The following is a 15,526-nucleotide window of genomic DNA, read 5'->3' as shown; positions in this document are numbered from 1 at the left end:
GGAAGCAAGATTAGCCATGGCGGGTCATTACTGGGGGTCAGTATGGATATTCATTCTACTACTCCACTTCTGAAAAGTTTGAAAATTTTTAGAATTAATTTTTTAAAAACCAGTACTAATCCATAATGGTATAACAGCACACTTCGTGCCTCCATGTGCAGTGCATTGAGAAGTGTTTCACTTGTATAGAGTTGGTGCCAAAAATATTTAACCTGAACCTAACCCTGAGAAAAGAATTAGGTGAGTTCTGAATGCATGACATTTCACAAGGCATTTGTGCCAGGTTATCCGAAATGGTCAGTTGTGAAAAACAACACACAGTGGTGTCATAAAAAGGGGTCAGGTACAATGCATGAGCCTTACTTGAGTGGGTTCTCTTGGCCCCTCAGAAGCTGTAAAAGACATTTTGGGGACAGTGCCATCATCAAAATAATTATAGTAAATGATGTTATAGAATTAATGTTAATTATTTTAGGTATGATTGTGCTTTTGTCATTCTCCAGAAGAACATCCTTGTCCTGGGGAGATGTACACCGAAGTATTTTACGACATATTAATGTGTGTGCAGATAATGTTAAACAGAGTGTAGGTACACATACATTAGGTTTGCTCCTACCACACTGTGGAGATAGACCTGTTAACAGATATCTACAGCACTGGTGGCGAACCTGTGGCCTGGGTGCCGCAGTGGGCTGTTTGTATGATTGAAAGCTTTAAAAGGTTCGCCATCACTGGTCTATGGTTCAGCCTAATGTTTGTTGAAAGGGGAAGAAAAAAAGCAAATATGGAGACAAATGGTGGCTCTTAGTAAAGAATCTGTAGGTGTTTCTGATTTTAAAAAAATTTACATTTTTCTGTTTGAACTTCTTGGAAAATGGGAGAAAAAAGGAATTCCCAGAAAAATACTATTTGTTAGATTAAATGTGTTGACAGCATTCTCTGTGGGAGTAATTGCCCCTAATAGCATTTACATTCTCTTGGAATTAATTTTACAGCTACGTAAATTGATCTCAAGTATAGAAAAGGGAGAACACCATTAGTTTCATTGTATGAACTTTTATATCTGAATCAACATATGACAACAGAAAGAGAATATAGGTTGAGATTATTTAAGAAAAGAGCTTAACATTTGAGGGAATCTTTTTTTTTAATATGTAAGTGGTATTGAAGAGGAAAAGGATCGCTGGTTTCTCAGAAACTGATTGCTTATTTTCTCTTTCTTCCCTGCCACCCTTTGAGTCTCCTTGTCAAGAACTCAGAGGTGGTTTCTGCCTAGGCATGGCCTCACCATTCTGTGTAAGATAGGGCTTGTGTCTGGAACTGGAAGAAATCTTGTCTTTTATCTTATGCTGAGGTCACAGCTGAAGCCATTTTTGTTCAGAGTTACTGCGGCTTTCTGGGTGACCATGGCAATGTGATAGGACAGGCGATGACGCTTGCTGCTCTCCTCCAGGAATCTAAGTGATTGCAGCAGCCCCAGCTTTATCCTTTCCTTTTGAATCTCAAACAGATCCCTAAAGAAGTAGCTGACATCTTTAACGCCCCCAGTGATGAGGAAGAGTTCCTTGGTTTCCGAGATGATGTTCCCATGGAAACCCTGTCCTCAGAGGAGAGCTGCGATAGTTTTGACTCGCTGGAGTTGAGGAAACAGGTACGGATGCTTCTTTCTGAGGCAGGTGTTGGTGTGGAAGCCTGCTTCTTGACGTGGATGTTCTTTGATTTCAGCATGGTACAAGATTGGTGACATCAGTTAGTTCCTGAGCAGTGCGTTTTAGAAGCGTTATGCCTTCACGTTTTAAGGACCCGGTGAGAGGGTTCTGTTCGTGTTTGCTGTTTTAATCCTGCCCGTTAAAATACATTTTTTCAATAAAAGGACCTCACACGATCAAATGCATTTTCTTGGCTGTCACCTGGGGTGAGGCGGTGTGCAGAGCCCTCCCACGCAGCTGGCAGGGGAGGGCCGGCCCGCTCTGCAGACCTGCACCGCATGGGCAGTGAGGCACACGCAGAATGGGTGGTGACTGTGAGACAATTGTCTCGCTGTGGTCCTGCAGGGAGAGTATCGGCACCTCACTCTTGCACCTGCTGGGGAGAGCATTATTCTTTCTTTAATTACTTTGATCAGTAGCTAACACAAGTCACAGTTCTCTGAGAGTTAGATTCCTGGAGGTTTATATTGTGCCTTAGCTGTGGAAAGGCCCATCAAAACATCTAGCCGTCAGTGGCATTTTCTTCCGAGTTCATTGTAACGCGTAGAACTCCTCCTTCTTCCTCTTACCACAGCTTCTCCTCAAAGACTGTAAACGAAACCCACCTTGCTTCAGCGGAGCAGACCCAAGAAGGGAAGCAGTCAGCTGCGTGTGCAGGAGAGCCTGCTCATTACTCTGATCACTGCGTGTGTGTCGGCCTCGGTGGGCACGGTGCTTTCCGGGGCTGACAGCCTGCCCGGTCTCTGGGCCGCATCTTATTGGATGTCTCCACAGCATTGGACCCTACTGGTCACTTCCGTTCACTCCTCTGGTTCTCCCTCTGTGTTGGACCTTGTGCTGTCCACTCTCATCTTTTTTCCTGTCCCTACATGTGGGTATTTCCTAGCACTTCGTGCTCGACCTTTTCACGATTAGCAATCTCACTGACATCAGCTGTCCTGCGTGGCTGCTGCTGTTTTTATGTGCAGCTCGGCTTCTCTGTCCAGCCCCCGGCGTATTTCTGACCGCCAGTTGGACTGCTCCGGGCTCTTCACGCCACAGTGAACTCGCTGTTTTCCCTCCCCTCCTTGTTTGTCTGGCTTCCCCATTTTAGAAAGATACGCACCTGTAATTCTTGATCCTGCTTGCGCTTCTTCCTGCTCCTTTCCCGCTTCCCTGGCTGCCCTCCAGGAGCTGCGGACGCGTACATGCCTTCCCTTCTCTTCCTTCCGCAGCCGCCCTCAGCCCTTCACCTGTACGCTGGGATCTCCTGTGGGCTGCACTGGTCACAGCTCCGCCGGTTCCTCAGCAGGGTCAGGCGGTGAGGGAGCACGCAGCCTGGCAGATCCTTCTGAGGACCGTTCTGAGCAGCGTACAGGGCCCAGGGCACAGTTGGGCATGTGCTGGGCGTTGAGAAGCAGTGCCACTGCTTTTGCTGCCATGACAACTTTTCCCATCATGTCTGCCCTTCCCACTGCCCCGCCCCGACCCCAGCAGGCCGTGGACGGCTGTGACTGTGTGCCGTGTGCCTTTTATGCAGACACTGCCCTTCTCCACGGACCTTCCCGGGCAGGTGGAAGTGTTGCGTGGCCCATTTTACAGGAGATGGAACTGAAGCTCAAAGAGGGGAAGACTTGCTGAAGGCGTCACATCCATTTTCTTGGCAGTTGAGATGGTCCAAGTGCAACTTCCTTGGCTCCCTTCCCGCCCTGCTGCACTCCGGGACCCTCGTGGGTGGTTCTGTGCTTTCTGCCCACTGGTGCACAGCTGGTCCTGCCTGTGCACTCCTTACTGTGTCCTAGACGTGGTCCCGGTTCAGGTCCCGTCCAAAGGCTGCTGCTTCCAGACTTCCTTCCCTTCCGTGTGCTGTGTTGCCTGTGTCTTCCTGGCAGCCCTGGCCCTCGCCGTGGTCTCGGACGGACTGGTCTGGCCTTCCAGAGGGGCCCTCACACTCGATGGGTGCTTTCTCGCTTTCCTGCCTCTAACCTTTTGTCCTCACGTTGTCCCTTTCCTCTTCTTTTAAGCACCCAGCACCCCTTATGACTACACAATGAGCACCCGTGGGTGAGTGTTGGCGCCACCAAACTGGTTCGCCAGGCCATTGCTCTCCAGTCTGTTTTCATGTCACACAGGCTTTAAAACAAACCCACCCACCTGTGGCATTCCTCTTCGGATCTGACATTGCTATGGCTGTGGTCCCACTAGCTGTAGGTGACCGAGGCCCCCGGCATCGGACCCTGCACTGATTCTGAAGGAAAATGAACACATTCTGGAGAGCACATAGCCCTGTGAAGTTTGCCGCTCACAGTGCATCAGGACTCTGGGTTCGTACTGGTTTCGTACACAGCTGTGTAAAAGACAGGTTTGATATGCTTTGAAGGAAGGAAAATCAGAGCACAAGCTTCAGTTTAGGATTGCAGGCAGGTTGTTTTTTTCCACCAGGCCTGGTCACCAAGGATGTGATTTCTCCAGGCTGCCCGCTGCTCTCCTAGGCCAGTATAAAGGATAGAAAAGGCGGAAGGATTGGAAGGTTGGGCTCACTGCTCTAAGGCTTGATCTGTTCTCCTCAGGCCTGAGGTGGGAGCTTTGGATATGTCATGAAGTGCAGACAGACCCCATTGTCCTAGAACGGCCTGCAGGGCGCAGCCGGGTGTTCTCTGACCTCGGGCTTGGCGGCCTTCCTTACAGATGCCGGCTGTGTTCCCAGGCTCCTGCTCCGTGATGAGCCCAGTCTTCTGCCTGTCGGCCCGCACACTGTGCTCCATCTTAACCAGCCCAGAGAGGCGTGCACTTGAGCGCACAGTGTGTGTAGCTGACTGTGGTCTCTTTTACACACAATTTGAATTTCACTTTAAAAAAACTTCCCCTTTTTTCTGTATTTTTTTCCCAAGCAGCTGGACCACAGCTATCAACAAAGGAACAAAGTAATTTAGCTCTGAGCAGACTCACTGCAACTACCCATAATAATTCATAGGAGACATTTTTAAGCTTAAAGAATGCTAGATGTAGGCATTTCTTTCTTCCCGTGTATCTGCTCATCTGTTGTATCTATTTTTTTCCAAAGATATCTGAGCCTTGAAGAAGTATGTAATTAAAGTCAGAGGAAGGCAGGGAGGAGCTAGGGAGTCCCCGCCCGTGTGGCGTTAGGAGGGCTCAGTGCTTGTGGGGCTGGGAGGAGCAGGCGCCTGTGGAGTCTTGGGGAGGAAGCCCTGCTGGAGCGTTGGGCTCTCAGAAGGCTGCCTATGGGCGGGGGTCTCTTCAGCTCTGCGGTTTGTTCATTCTTCTTTCAGACACACTGTGAATAGAGCTGTGTTCCCTTTTACTGCAGTATAGCAAAAGAAGGAAAAAGTCATTATTGGGAAATAACTTTCCTGTTTTGCAGTACTGGCAACTGGCCCTAGGCCCTTTGCACTGAGCTGTATCCCTACCCCTTTTTAGTTTCTTTCATTTTTGAGACAAGGTCTTGCAAATTTGCTCAGGTGGGAGTCGCACTTGCCGTCTGCCTCGGCGTCTCACTGAGTGCTGGGATTCCAGCCGTGCACTGCTGTGCTTGGCGGATCAGTCACGTGACGTCCTTCCCTCTGCTCACCTGCGGTGGGATTGTGGTCGCTCACCTCTCACCTCCTCCCGGGCCAAGGAGGGTGGCAGCCGTGTGTCACCGTCCTGCCACGGAGTGAGACCAGTCTGTCCTGCAGTGGCTGAGGGCTGTGAAGGTCCCAGCCCTGAAGGGGAGGCAGGCTCACCCACAGGGAGCAGACCCAGGTTCTGGGCACTGTCAGGAAGCCTGTGTGTGGAAGGGAGTCAGGTTCCCATCGCAGGTCCTCTTTCCTTTTTTGTTTTTGTTCTCTGTCAAAGCAGACATTGCTGGTTTCCAGCTTTGCAGGTGCAGGAGAAGCTGAATTCGCTCAGCACTTAGCAGTCATGCCTTATGTGACTCAGCTGACAGTCATTTTGATATTTTAGAAATGGTCCAATGTGAAGGTCTTTTTGTGTGTCTGTGCTACTGGGAACTCAACCTAGGGCGTTCACCCAGAGCTATATCCTGATCCCTTTAAATTTTTTCTGAGACAGCATCCAAGTGCTCCTGGTAGAACTTGAATTTGTGATCCTCCTGCCTCAGCCTCCTTAGTGGTGGGATTACAGGTACATGCTACCCCCAACTAGCTTTTAGGTCTTAATTTCTGTAAGCTTTACAAAAATGTGTATGTGTGTTTATTGTGGTAAAATGTATATAATGTAAAATTTCCCGTATTAACCATTTTAAGTATACAGTTCAGTGCCATTAAATGTATTTGGCATGTTGTGTAATTGTCACTACCATCTGTCTCCAGAACCTTTCATCGTCTCTGACAGAAACGCGTACCCCTTGAACTGTAATTCTCCATTCTTCCCTTCCCCAGTGATCTCTACTCTGCTTAGGATATCTGTGATATATGTGCATTGTTAATTTAGCAGGGGGTGCACTTCCAATCTGAATACTTTACGGAGGAACTAAGAAGAATTTTTATAGAGGACACTGACTCAGAGACTGAAGACTTTGAAGGATTTACGCAGAGTGAGCTGAACGTAAAGAGTAACTCAGAAGTAATGGTAAATAACCACCAACACAAAGGGTTGCGGGCTGAGTATTTCTAGTCCTGTTTCTGAATTGTGGCTTTACTCCTTAGAAGTTGCTTTAAGTCAGGAGTGGTGGCCGTGCCTATAGTTGCAGGACTCTGGGAGGCTGAGGCAGGAGGATTGCAAGTTTGAGGCCAGCCTGGATATCTTAGTGCCTGGGTATCTTAGTGATAGCCAGGAAACCCTATCTTAAAAATACAAAATAAAAAAGAGCTGGGGAATGAAAAGATTGCACTTTATTTTATAAACCAACTAACATATAAAAACTTGCTACTCTATGGCTAATTCCCAGTCTGCTAGTCATTCCTCTCAGAGGAAATCCATTTGTCTTCACCTTGTGCCTGGGGGATGTGTCCAGGTGTCCTTAAGAATCCTTGTGGAAGAGTTTATGCCGGGGTTTCTTGAGCCTCTTTCGTCTTTTCATTCTATCTTGGGTGACAAGTTCATTCAAGCCCTTTCCTGTTTTGTGTAAAGTAATAGGCCTGGGTTTCAGTTTAATTTGGTAAAAATGTAGCTGCAGCACAGACTTGGAATAGCCCTTTGCATCTGGACTTGGACAAAGACGGCTTTAACGTTAACGGTGGCCCCGGCCGTCCTGGGTTCTGGGGAAATCTGCTCTCAGCCCCGCTCCATTAAGAGACTGGGTGGCCACTCTCTTTATTTTATTTTATTATATTGAGGCCAGTTTTCTGCTCACTGGTATTTGAGTCTTTTAAAGCACAACATTCATTTGTGTATGTGTAAATACATGTTTTTAGAATAATTTTAGATTTACAAAATTACAAAGATGGTATAGAGGGTCCCTGCATGTGTGACCTGATTTTCTCTTGCATAATTGACACGGTTGTGTCAAGAAAGTAATTTTAGTGCATTACTATTAATTCTAGACTTTTGAGATTTTATCAGTTTTTCCATTAATGTTCTCTTTGTGTCCTAGATTCCAATCTAAAAATACTACCTTGTGTTTAGCCTTCCTTTTTTTTTTTTGAAGAATTTACATTAGTTTGTAGCTGATCCATAAAAACACAAAAATTGCAGGATTTGTTTTGGGCACAAAAATGTCTTCTAAATGAAGAAAAAATTTTGATGTTTATCCAAGAGATAAATACACGGATTCCTGCTTCGGTGTCACAGTGAGGCTGGCTGGAGCTGCCCACAGTCAGCAGCCCCTGGGGCGGGCTTTGGCACGGAACCTGCGGCAGGATAAGGAGCCGTGACTGGTGGGCTCTGCGCCTCACCTTCCTGGGGAGACTCGGAATGAAAGCCGTAATGCTAGGCTTGTTTGACGATAACTTTCTTCCCTAAAGAGCAGCATAGAGCTGGGCCAGTGTAGAGGCTCCCAGCTCTGCTATGGCTTTTCCCCCACTCTCCCAATTTCCCCTCACCCCCTTTTACAGAAGCTGTTTGTCTGGTAGTTCGTGGGTTCTGCCCAGCATGTCTTCAGTTCCTTGTCAGTAAGACTTAAGATCTTTCAGACCCTAATGGGTATCATCTCTTAGTGAGGTACTGATCTGTCCTTCAGCTAAGTGACGTCGAGTTAGCCGGAACACGTTGTATTTCCAGTGAGGGGCAGTTACCCGAAAGTCTTTCTGCGCACTCAGGTCTCTCCATCTGGGGTGTGAGCTGTGATGTGCAGCCTGCACTGTGATGTAATGCATAGCTCAGTGCAGGTCCCCTGCAGATGTTTATTTCAGAATTCATTCAGAAAACAAGCACTGTTGCCTTGTGGCCCAGTGTCCTGCACATGCTCACGATATCCTTGCAGTGGGACGCTGCCATGACCTTGGTTTCTTGTCGCTGGCCAGAAGGGAAACGGTCACAGCTGAACTGCTGGCCTCATGCTCTTCCCCTGGGGTTCACCTTGGGGCCAGTGCTGATGGTTTGCTCTTTCTTTACATCATCATCCTTTGGAGTGAGCACTTCCACATCCTTGGTCCAGAGAGGTGGGGTAGATGGTAAGTTGATAGATAAATAAAGCAAATCTGAAGTTCTCCCCAGCAGCATCCACTAAGACTGCATTCCTTGCCATGCCTCCTGCCACGCCCATTTTGAATTGTGAAGCTGTTAATGTGAAAAGTTGGAATATGAGCCGCTCTTACTTCCCCACAGCATGGTGTGGAGTGGTGCCAGGGTGGGCAGTCATCTGCACTCTTCCTCTCGTTTCTGCCTTGAGTCCGACTAGAATTTAGGAGTCACTGAAGAGGAGGCAGTGTGTAGACTGGGCCCTTGGTCCATCCTGTCACTGCTGTACCTGTGGTGGCCCGTCGGCAGGACTCCAGGACAGCGTGCTGTTCCCAGGCTCAGATTTCCCCCTTGTTGTAAGGAAAGGACGCTTAGATGACCTTGACCTTGAGTAAACCTCTCTGTACTGTTGCCGAGTCCCAGGCATATCTCAGGTATTACCTCACTGTCACCTGCATGATGTTACCTGTTCTGAGTTCTCATTTGAAAACCAAGTGAGGTTTGAATGCTGGCGAGATTTGTACATGGGGTGTTTGGAAGTTTGGAGGGAGACTAGGGTGAGAATTTCTTGAGCTGTCCGACTTGATTTCCCCGTGTAGTTCTGACAGTTACAGAAAAGGGAGACTGCCTTTGGGGACTCTGCTTCTTAGGGTTCCCAGGGCCCTGAGGATGGCTGTCCCCGCTAACTCCACCGGTAGGCCCTCTGCCTGCTCTTGGTGACTCCACTGGGCTGAAGTCTCCTTTCTTGGCCTTAGTTTTGTGTGTTCCGTTCCTGCTATTGGTTGGAACTGCTTGGTATTCCCCACCCATGCTCCCTATTTTTATCTAAAGCTAACTCTGTTGTGTGCTTACCTTTTCTTTGTCTCTTCCTCACTTGACCTAGCTTCCGGGTGTGCCAGCTTGGTTGTTCACTGTGGAGGAGCCCATGTGAGGGTGATTGCTCATGGCTTGGCTCCTTCCCCGATGGGACACAGTGTGTCAGCAGCGTGACAGTGCACAGTTCAGTAATCGATTGCCTGTGCTTTGTTTTCATTCATCAAAAAAAAATTTGTGTGTATATAACTGAAGAGCTCAGGAAGCCAGTCATGGGAAGAGGTGTTGCACTGTTTCTTCTAAAGTAGTATCAGAGTACTTCGCAATGGATGGGTTTGGGATCTGTCCTAGACAGTGTCTTTGTTCTTGTATTGCCTTAGCTTGTGGAGTCAGACCTGAGTGACAATGGCAAAGCCTCTCTGATGAGCGAGGAGGAGGACGACGGAGAGGAGGAGCCCGCACCCAGGAGAGGCAGACCTCGAACCAGCAGCATCGGCCTTCGGGTAGCCTTTCAGTTTCCCTCTAAGAAATTGGCCAAGAAGCCAGAGAAAAATAGTTCCTCCGAGTTGTTTTCTAGCTCATACCTCCAGGACAGTGCAAAAATGATTGGAAGAAAGAAAAGCTGCAGACAGGCGATGGAAAGGGGGCATTCCGACTCTGAGTCTGAGGACGACTCCAGGGACGAGAGCCAGGAGGGCTCGGACGCGCTGCTGAAGAGGACCATGAACATCAAGGAGAACAAGGCCATGGTGAGGCCCCGCGGCGGCGCCGGGGACGCCCGGGCTCTGAGAGCAGGTGCTGAGGCTGGGGCAGCGGCCTCTAGAGCTGCTGCCGCTTGGGCTTCTTTGGGGAAAAAGGAGCTTTGGGGATTGTGTGTGTTTTTCCTTTTCAAAACCTAAAGCATTATTATTCCGTCCGCTGTGCTTTGGGACTAGAAAGAGGCTCCCAGGACCGTTCACTTGTCGCCCCTGTGAGGAGGCCGTTGTCGCGCTGCTCAGCGCTTCTCAGTTTAAGTTCCGTATCCATAGTTCTGTTGGGGGTGAGCGGGGCTGAACGACTGCGCTGTCCCCAGCAGAAAGCAGCAGAGAGGGAACGGGATGTCACCGAGTCCAGGAAGAGTCGCCGTGGGCAGGGCAGCAGGCGGCTTTTGCCGGGACACTGCTCTGCATGGGGAAGGTCTAGGAGTTAAGCCATCTCATTCATTTTTAAGTATCTTTGTCAGAACCATTAATAGGACAAAGCGAATTTTTCTTATGTATATTTGGTTTTTCCATATATGGTCAGTAGTTTCATTTGGTCATTTCTGGAATCACTGTTTGCTTCATAATTTTGTATTGACAGAATTTTTTTAAATTCTTAATTTCCCTTTTTGGTGTATTTTTCATATTTTCCTTTAAAAAGTATAAATGGTGATTCTGCACGTATAATCATATGACAAAATTTGAAAGCTTACTTTTAGGGTAATTTTTATCTAAGAAACATTTGTGCCTGGCTAAGGGAAATTTTTAACACTTTATCTTCTCAGTAAGAACTATGCTCTAGGTGATTTTTTTAGTGGTACCCTTGTATTTGTATAATTTAAAATTAACCCTAATTAAACGCTCTGATTGGCATATCCATGCCCTTTGCTTGGTGTTAATGAAGTGCTCATCTGGGAATATCTTCAGAAATTATTTTTATTGATGAGAAGTGATTTTTGAACTCTAACCATTAAAATCTTTTTCTTTCTTTTTGTCATTTTGAGACAGGGTCTCGCTGTGCAGTTCAGGCTGGCCTTGAGCTCACTTTGTAGCCCAGGCTGGTCTCAAACTCGCAACGATCCTCTTGCCTCAGCCTCCCGAGTGCTGGGATTGTAGGCCTGTGCCACCACGCCCAGTGTTACCATTAAAGTCTTCTAGTTAGGCTTTTTGGATTTTGGACGCACTTACACTTGAGATTTGGGTGTGTAAAATTCGTCCTGGGTCACACACTGTTAATTAGAGGCTGAGTCAGGAACTGACCCTGGGGCTTGAGCCCCAGACACTCCTTTGTTCATTGTGTCATACTGTCCCCCTGGGTAAGGGATGGGCATAACAATGACTCAAATGATGGCATCAGCTTCAAAAGTGTCACCCATGTTGAGGTTCACATAAACTACTTCACTAGCAAAGTCCAAGCCTCGGGAGAGGTGTTGGATGACCTAGGCCTGGCAGCACTGACTTACATCAGATCCTCTCTTTCATTCTGAACCTTAGCTTGCTCAGTTATTGGCGGAATTGAACTCAATGCCAGATTTCTTCCCGGTTCGAACCCCGACCTCGGCTTCTGTAAGTGGAACTCCTCCTAATGATTCAGACACACTGGTGTTTGGTAATCAGTTGCCAGATGGCTTTTATCCAACTGGATCTGTCTGTGCTCTTGGTTTCAGAAGAAGAGAACAGTGCGGCGGGCCTTCTCGGAGGGACAGATCACCAGGCGCATGAACCCAGCTCGAAGTGCGCGGCCCCCAGAGAAGTTTGCTCTAGAAAACTTCACTGTCTCTGCCACAAAATTTGCAGAAGAGTTTTATAGTTTTAGAAGAAGGAAGACTATTAGTGGGGTACTTCCTAATAAATGAATTACTATTGGTTTAATCCCGTGATCCCCAGACCGAGTGTGTACTGACCGAGTCCCCTAGGGCTGGCTACAGATGCAGTTTCTGACTCAGGAGCCCCAGCACCTGAGAACTTGCATTTCCACCGTGTTCCCAGGTGATGCTGATGCCCCTAGGACCACGTTTTGAGAAGAAGCCTAGTCTGAGAGAGTCCTGTATTAAACTGAGCCGAGAAGCTGCTCACTGTTTACTTGGAATGAGCTAAAATCTGCTTGATTGCTGGTAGACACAAAAAGGCCTGTGAACAGCTCCAGGCAGTGTCATGGTTTGCATGTAGGACCTTCAGAGCTTTCTCTTGATTTTTCTGCTTCAGGATGGGACCTTTCCAGGACCTCTCCAGGGCCTGCAGTGTGGAGGGAGAAACTGGGAACTTTCCCGTATGTGGGCTTGGCTGTGCAGTGTGGTTCACTTCTCTATTTCCGGAGTTTTCAGTAGAGAATCCCGAAGTCCAAGCCTCTTGTGGCCGCATCTCTGTGCCAAGAGGGGAGCTTGGCCTGAGGCAGGAGCACAGTAAACAACTGCACAGAGGAAAGTTTCCAGGGAAACAGAATGGAAACACCTCAGCTAACATTAGTGGTGTTGGAGCTCAAGAAAGTTAACTTACGTTTGAACGGCTCCATGTGTCTTATTCCAGGTTCTGTTGTTGTTCATTTTGTAGGGGAAATGCCAGAGGTACAGACAACGCCGGCGTGTGTCTTCCTTTCGGCCAGTGGAGGATATCACTGAAGAGGACTTGGAAAACGTTGCCATAACTGTTCGAGACAAAATCTATGATAAAGTTCTGGTAATTGATATTAATGACTTGTGTGATTGTGATTCTTACAAGGGTATCCAAAGCATTGGTGTTTGAAATCCTCCCTCATTTTTAAACTGTGAGGGCTTGGATCCTGTCCTATCTGCCCGAGGACGTAGAAGCAGGCTTTCAGTTGTAAGGTCAAGGGTGAGCAAGAGCTGGGAAGAGGAAGGTGGTGAGTGCAGTGATCCTCTTCAGTACAAGAGGCCCCCCCGGCATGCAGATAATCTGGGGGGAAGCGTAGTTTAGAGAAGTGTATTTTTATCATTACACTTTTATTATTTACATAGAACAAATAGTGTATTGTGGTTAATACAGCCACAGAAAAATAGAAGTTTGGCAGAATATCTTTGGTTGGTAGGAAATGGGTCTTCTAAATGGTGACTTAAAGGGTGGCTTTGTCTGCGTCACTTCTTTTTGATAAGTGATGGGACGCGGTCTTAAGGTAGTAGTGAAGTGTTTTTAATTGAAATGTTAACATTTTAAAAGCAGAAGATTTTACACTGCAGGTACCCAGGGCTAGCAGTAGGCTGGCATTGATTGGTGTAGCCTGGGCTCATCACACTCAGTCGCCTGTTGCTTCCTGGGGGCTCCGCTGTGCCTGCCTCAGTCTCCTCTGGGCACTCTTCCTGTCCCTCTGATTATTTTATTCCTCCTGGGCTTTCCGATTGCCTCTGATGTGTGCTGCTGGCCCCAGAATGGAAGTGCTCACATCTGGCAGAGGCTGCTGTGGTTCTCCCGGGGATATAATCCTACCTCTGGGAGGGAGGGAGTGCTTTGTGCATGTGGTAATATATATGAAGCACCTGCCTCACAGGCATCACTGCGCGGGTCCCCACGTTCCCTGCTCACACCGTTCTCTGTAGGGTAACACCTGCCATCAGTGTCGGCAGAAGACCATCGATACCAAGACGGTGTGTCGGAACCAGAGCTGCGGTGGGGTGCGAGGCCAGTTCTGTGGGCCGTGCCTGCGCAATCGCTATGGCGAGGATGTGAGATCGGCGTTGCTGGACCCGGTAGGAGCAGTGCTGGCATTTGGGAGAAACTATGGATGAAGGAAAGCAAGCTCTGAAGTTAGGGATCTGCAGGGCTCTGGGTTTCATAGAGCCCTCACCACTTGCCCTTCCTTTGACCCCTAAGGTTAGGAGCAATGAAAATAGCATTTCCTCTGGACAGGGAACAAGCTGGCTAACAGGATGGGAGAAGTGTGCGTTGGGTTTTCCAGTGTCTGAGCTAAACTTCTGTACGGTTGTCTGGTTTTGTGCGAGTTAACCCTGTGACTGACCTGTCATTTTCTTGGCCAGGCCAGGGCAGGCATATCACAGCATCACAGCACTAAGTGCTTCCTGTGTGTCTGGCGGCACTAAATGGGTCTCACATCTGTTAATGCAATTATTTTACCTTCAGTTATAATTAATACCATCTAAAGTAGTAGGTATAGAATCTCCTTATGCTTTAGTTCTCTCTGGAAATGAGATGGCAGTACCATGGTTAGTGTATATGACCTTAAACCTGAGTAGCCTTGGTTTCTGGGGTCTGCTCTTAATTAACTGCTTCTCTTCATTGTGTGATCGCTTCTGCACGAGTATTTAGGAGTACACGTACTGTCCCCAGTTTACATACATACTGCTCAGGTTAAGTGATTTAACCTAACGGGTGCGGTGAGATTCATACTTCGTGTTCCTGAAACGAAGGTGTGTGACCTGGGCATTTACAGAGTCCTACGCTTGGCTTAATGCACTTGAAGTCTCCCTCAGCTTGGAGGAGGGGCCTCCGCTAATCACACGGAGCTGGTCTTGTCTGAAACAGTCCTTGTTTCTCAGTGACATGGACTGTCGGGCCTTGATGGGTCCCTGGGGAAGGGAGGCGACGCGCTGGTTGGTTCCCCTCAGGTGGAGGGCGCGTGCCCTGGGATGAATACTTGAAAGGCAGTGTGGTAAAGACCGGAGCAGAGGCCCAGCTGAGCCAGGCTTGGTCAGAGACCCTCGTCTTGCCAGAGCCTTTAGCTACATGTCCGCCACCATCTTCTAGGATTGGATGTGTCCTCCCTGCCGTGGGATCTGCAACTGCAGTTACTGCCGGAAGCGTGACGGCCGCTGTGCCACAGGGATCCTCATTCATCTCGCCAAGTTTTACGGCTACGATAACGTGAAGGAGTATCTGGAAAGGTGAGTCTCCGGCAGTTTAAAAGTGGACGTGTGATCTGTTGTGGAAGATCCTCTAGCAAGTAGTTGTTGCCTCATTGCATGGCTGGTTATAGAAAACACCTCCAGTCTGTGTCCATCCGCATTGAAGAAGCTCAGAAACGTTACTTGCCCCATTGGGAAATTCGCTCCTCACCGAAAATTCTCCTTGTGCTCTGAGAAGTGAAGGAAAGGGCCGGCTGAGGGGGGACTGCGAAGAGCCAGAGACAGGCAAATTAACCACACCGAGCAGAGAGGAGATCTCAGGCTGTGTGCATTGGGATGAGGACAAAACCATGGGCTACATGAGCCATTTCTTCTGGGGGCGGTTTGAGACAGGTGTATAGTTCAGGCTGTCCTATAGCCCACGCTTGCCTCAAATGTGCGGCAATCCTCCTGCCTCAGCCTCCCGAGTGCTGGGATTACAGGTGTGAGCCACCATGCCCGGCTAGGAGTGCCATTTCTGTAAGGAACTCTGAAGCTTGGTTTCGGAGTGTAGAAGTGAAGAGTGTCACCCTTGGGACACACAGTATCCAGCATGCAGTTAGAAGGAGCCAGGATTTTGAGTGTCAGGAGATAGGGGCCGGTACTCTTCAGGGTTTTTTGGTTCTTTACCTCCATCTGATTAACCACTTATCAGATACCTCTCATCTTTCTTGCAGCTTACAGAAGCAGCTGGTGAAAGACAAATGAGAGGAAAAGCAACGAGCCGACTGAGCATGCTCCAGGAAGACGTGGATACCATTTGTGCCTGAGATTTCTAAAAGTTGTATTTTTATACAGAAATTCTTTGTAGAGTTGACTTTCTGAATACTGTTTTTAAAAAATTGTGTATATG

The 15,526-nt window shown here is 48.1% G+C and overlaps 1 protein-coding gene across 3 annotated transcripts; it reads left to right on the top strand.

Moving 5' to 3' along the window:
* Positions 1-1,510: 1,510 nt before the first annotated feature.
* On the top strand, positions 1,511-15,474 carry Cdca7l (cell division cycle associated 7-like; the record flags this gene model as incomplete). 3 transcript variants are annotated; one of them, XM_013510579.1, is given in 9 exon segments in its annotated part: positions 1,511-1,651; positions 6,144-6,278; positions 9,461-9,829; positions 11,315-11,386; positions 11,488-11,658; positions 12,371-12,496; positions 13,372-13,521; positions 14,537-14,673; positions 15,351-15,474. In XM_013510579.1, coding segments are annotated over 9 exon segments (1,332 nt in total), but the record flags the coding sequence as incomplete, so codon positions are not given.
* Between the last annotated feature and the right edge of the window lie 52 nt (positions 15,475-15,526).

Source organism: Chinchilla lanigera, unplaced genomic scaffold (assembly GCF_000276665.1).
Source record: "Chinchilla lanigera isolate Chin_1 unplaced genomic scaffold, ChiLan1.0 scaffold00009, whole genome shotgun sequence".
NCBI classification, from domain to species: domain Eukaryota; kingdom Metazoa; phylum Chordata; class Mammalia; order Rodentia; family Chinchillidae; genus Chinchilla; species Chinchilla lanigera.
Note: the sequence above shows the minus strand (reverse complement) of the source record. Positions and strands in the feature narration are given on the sequence as shown.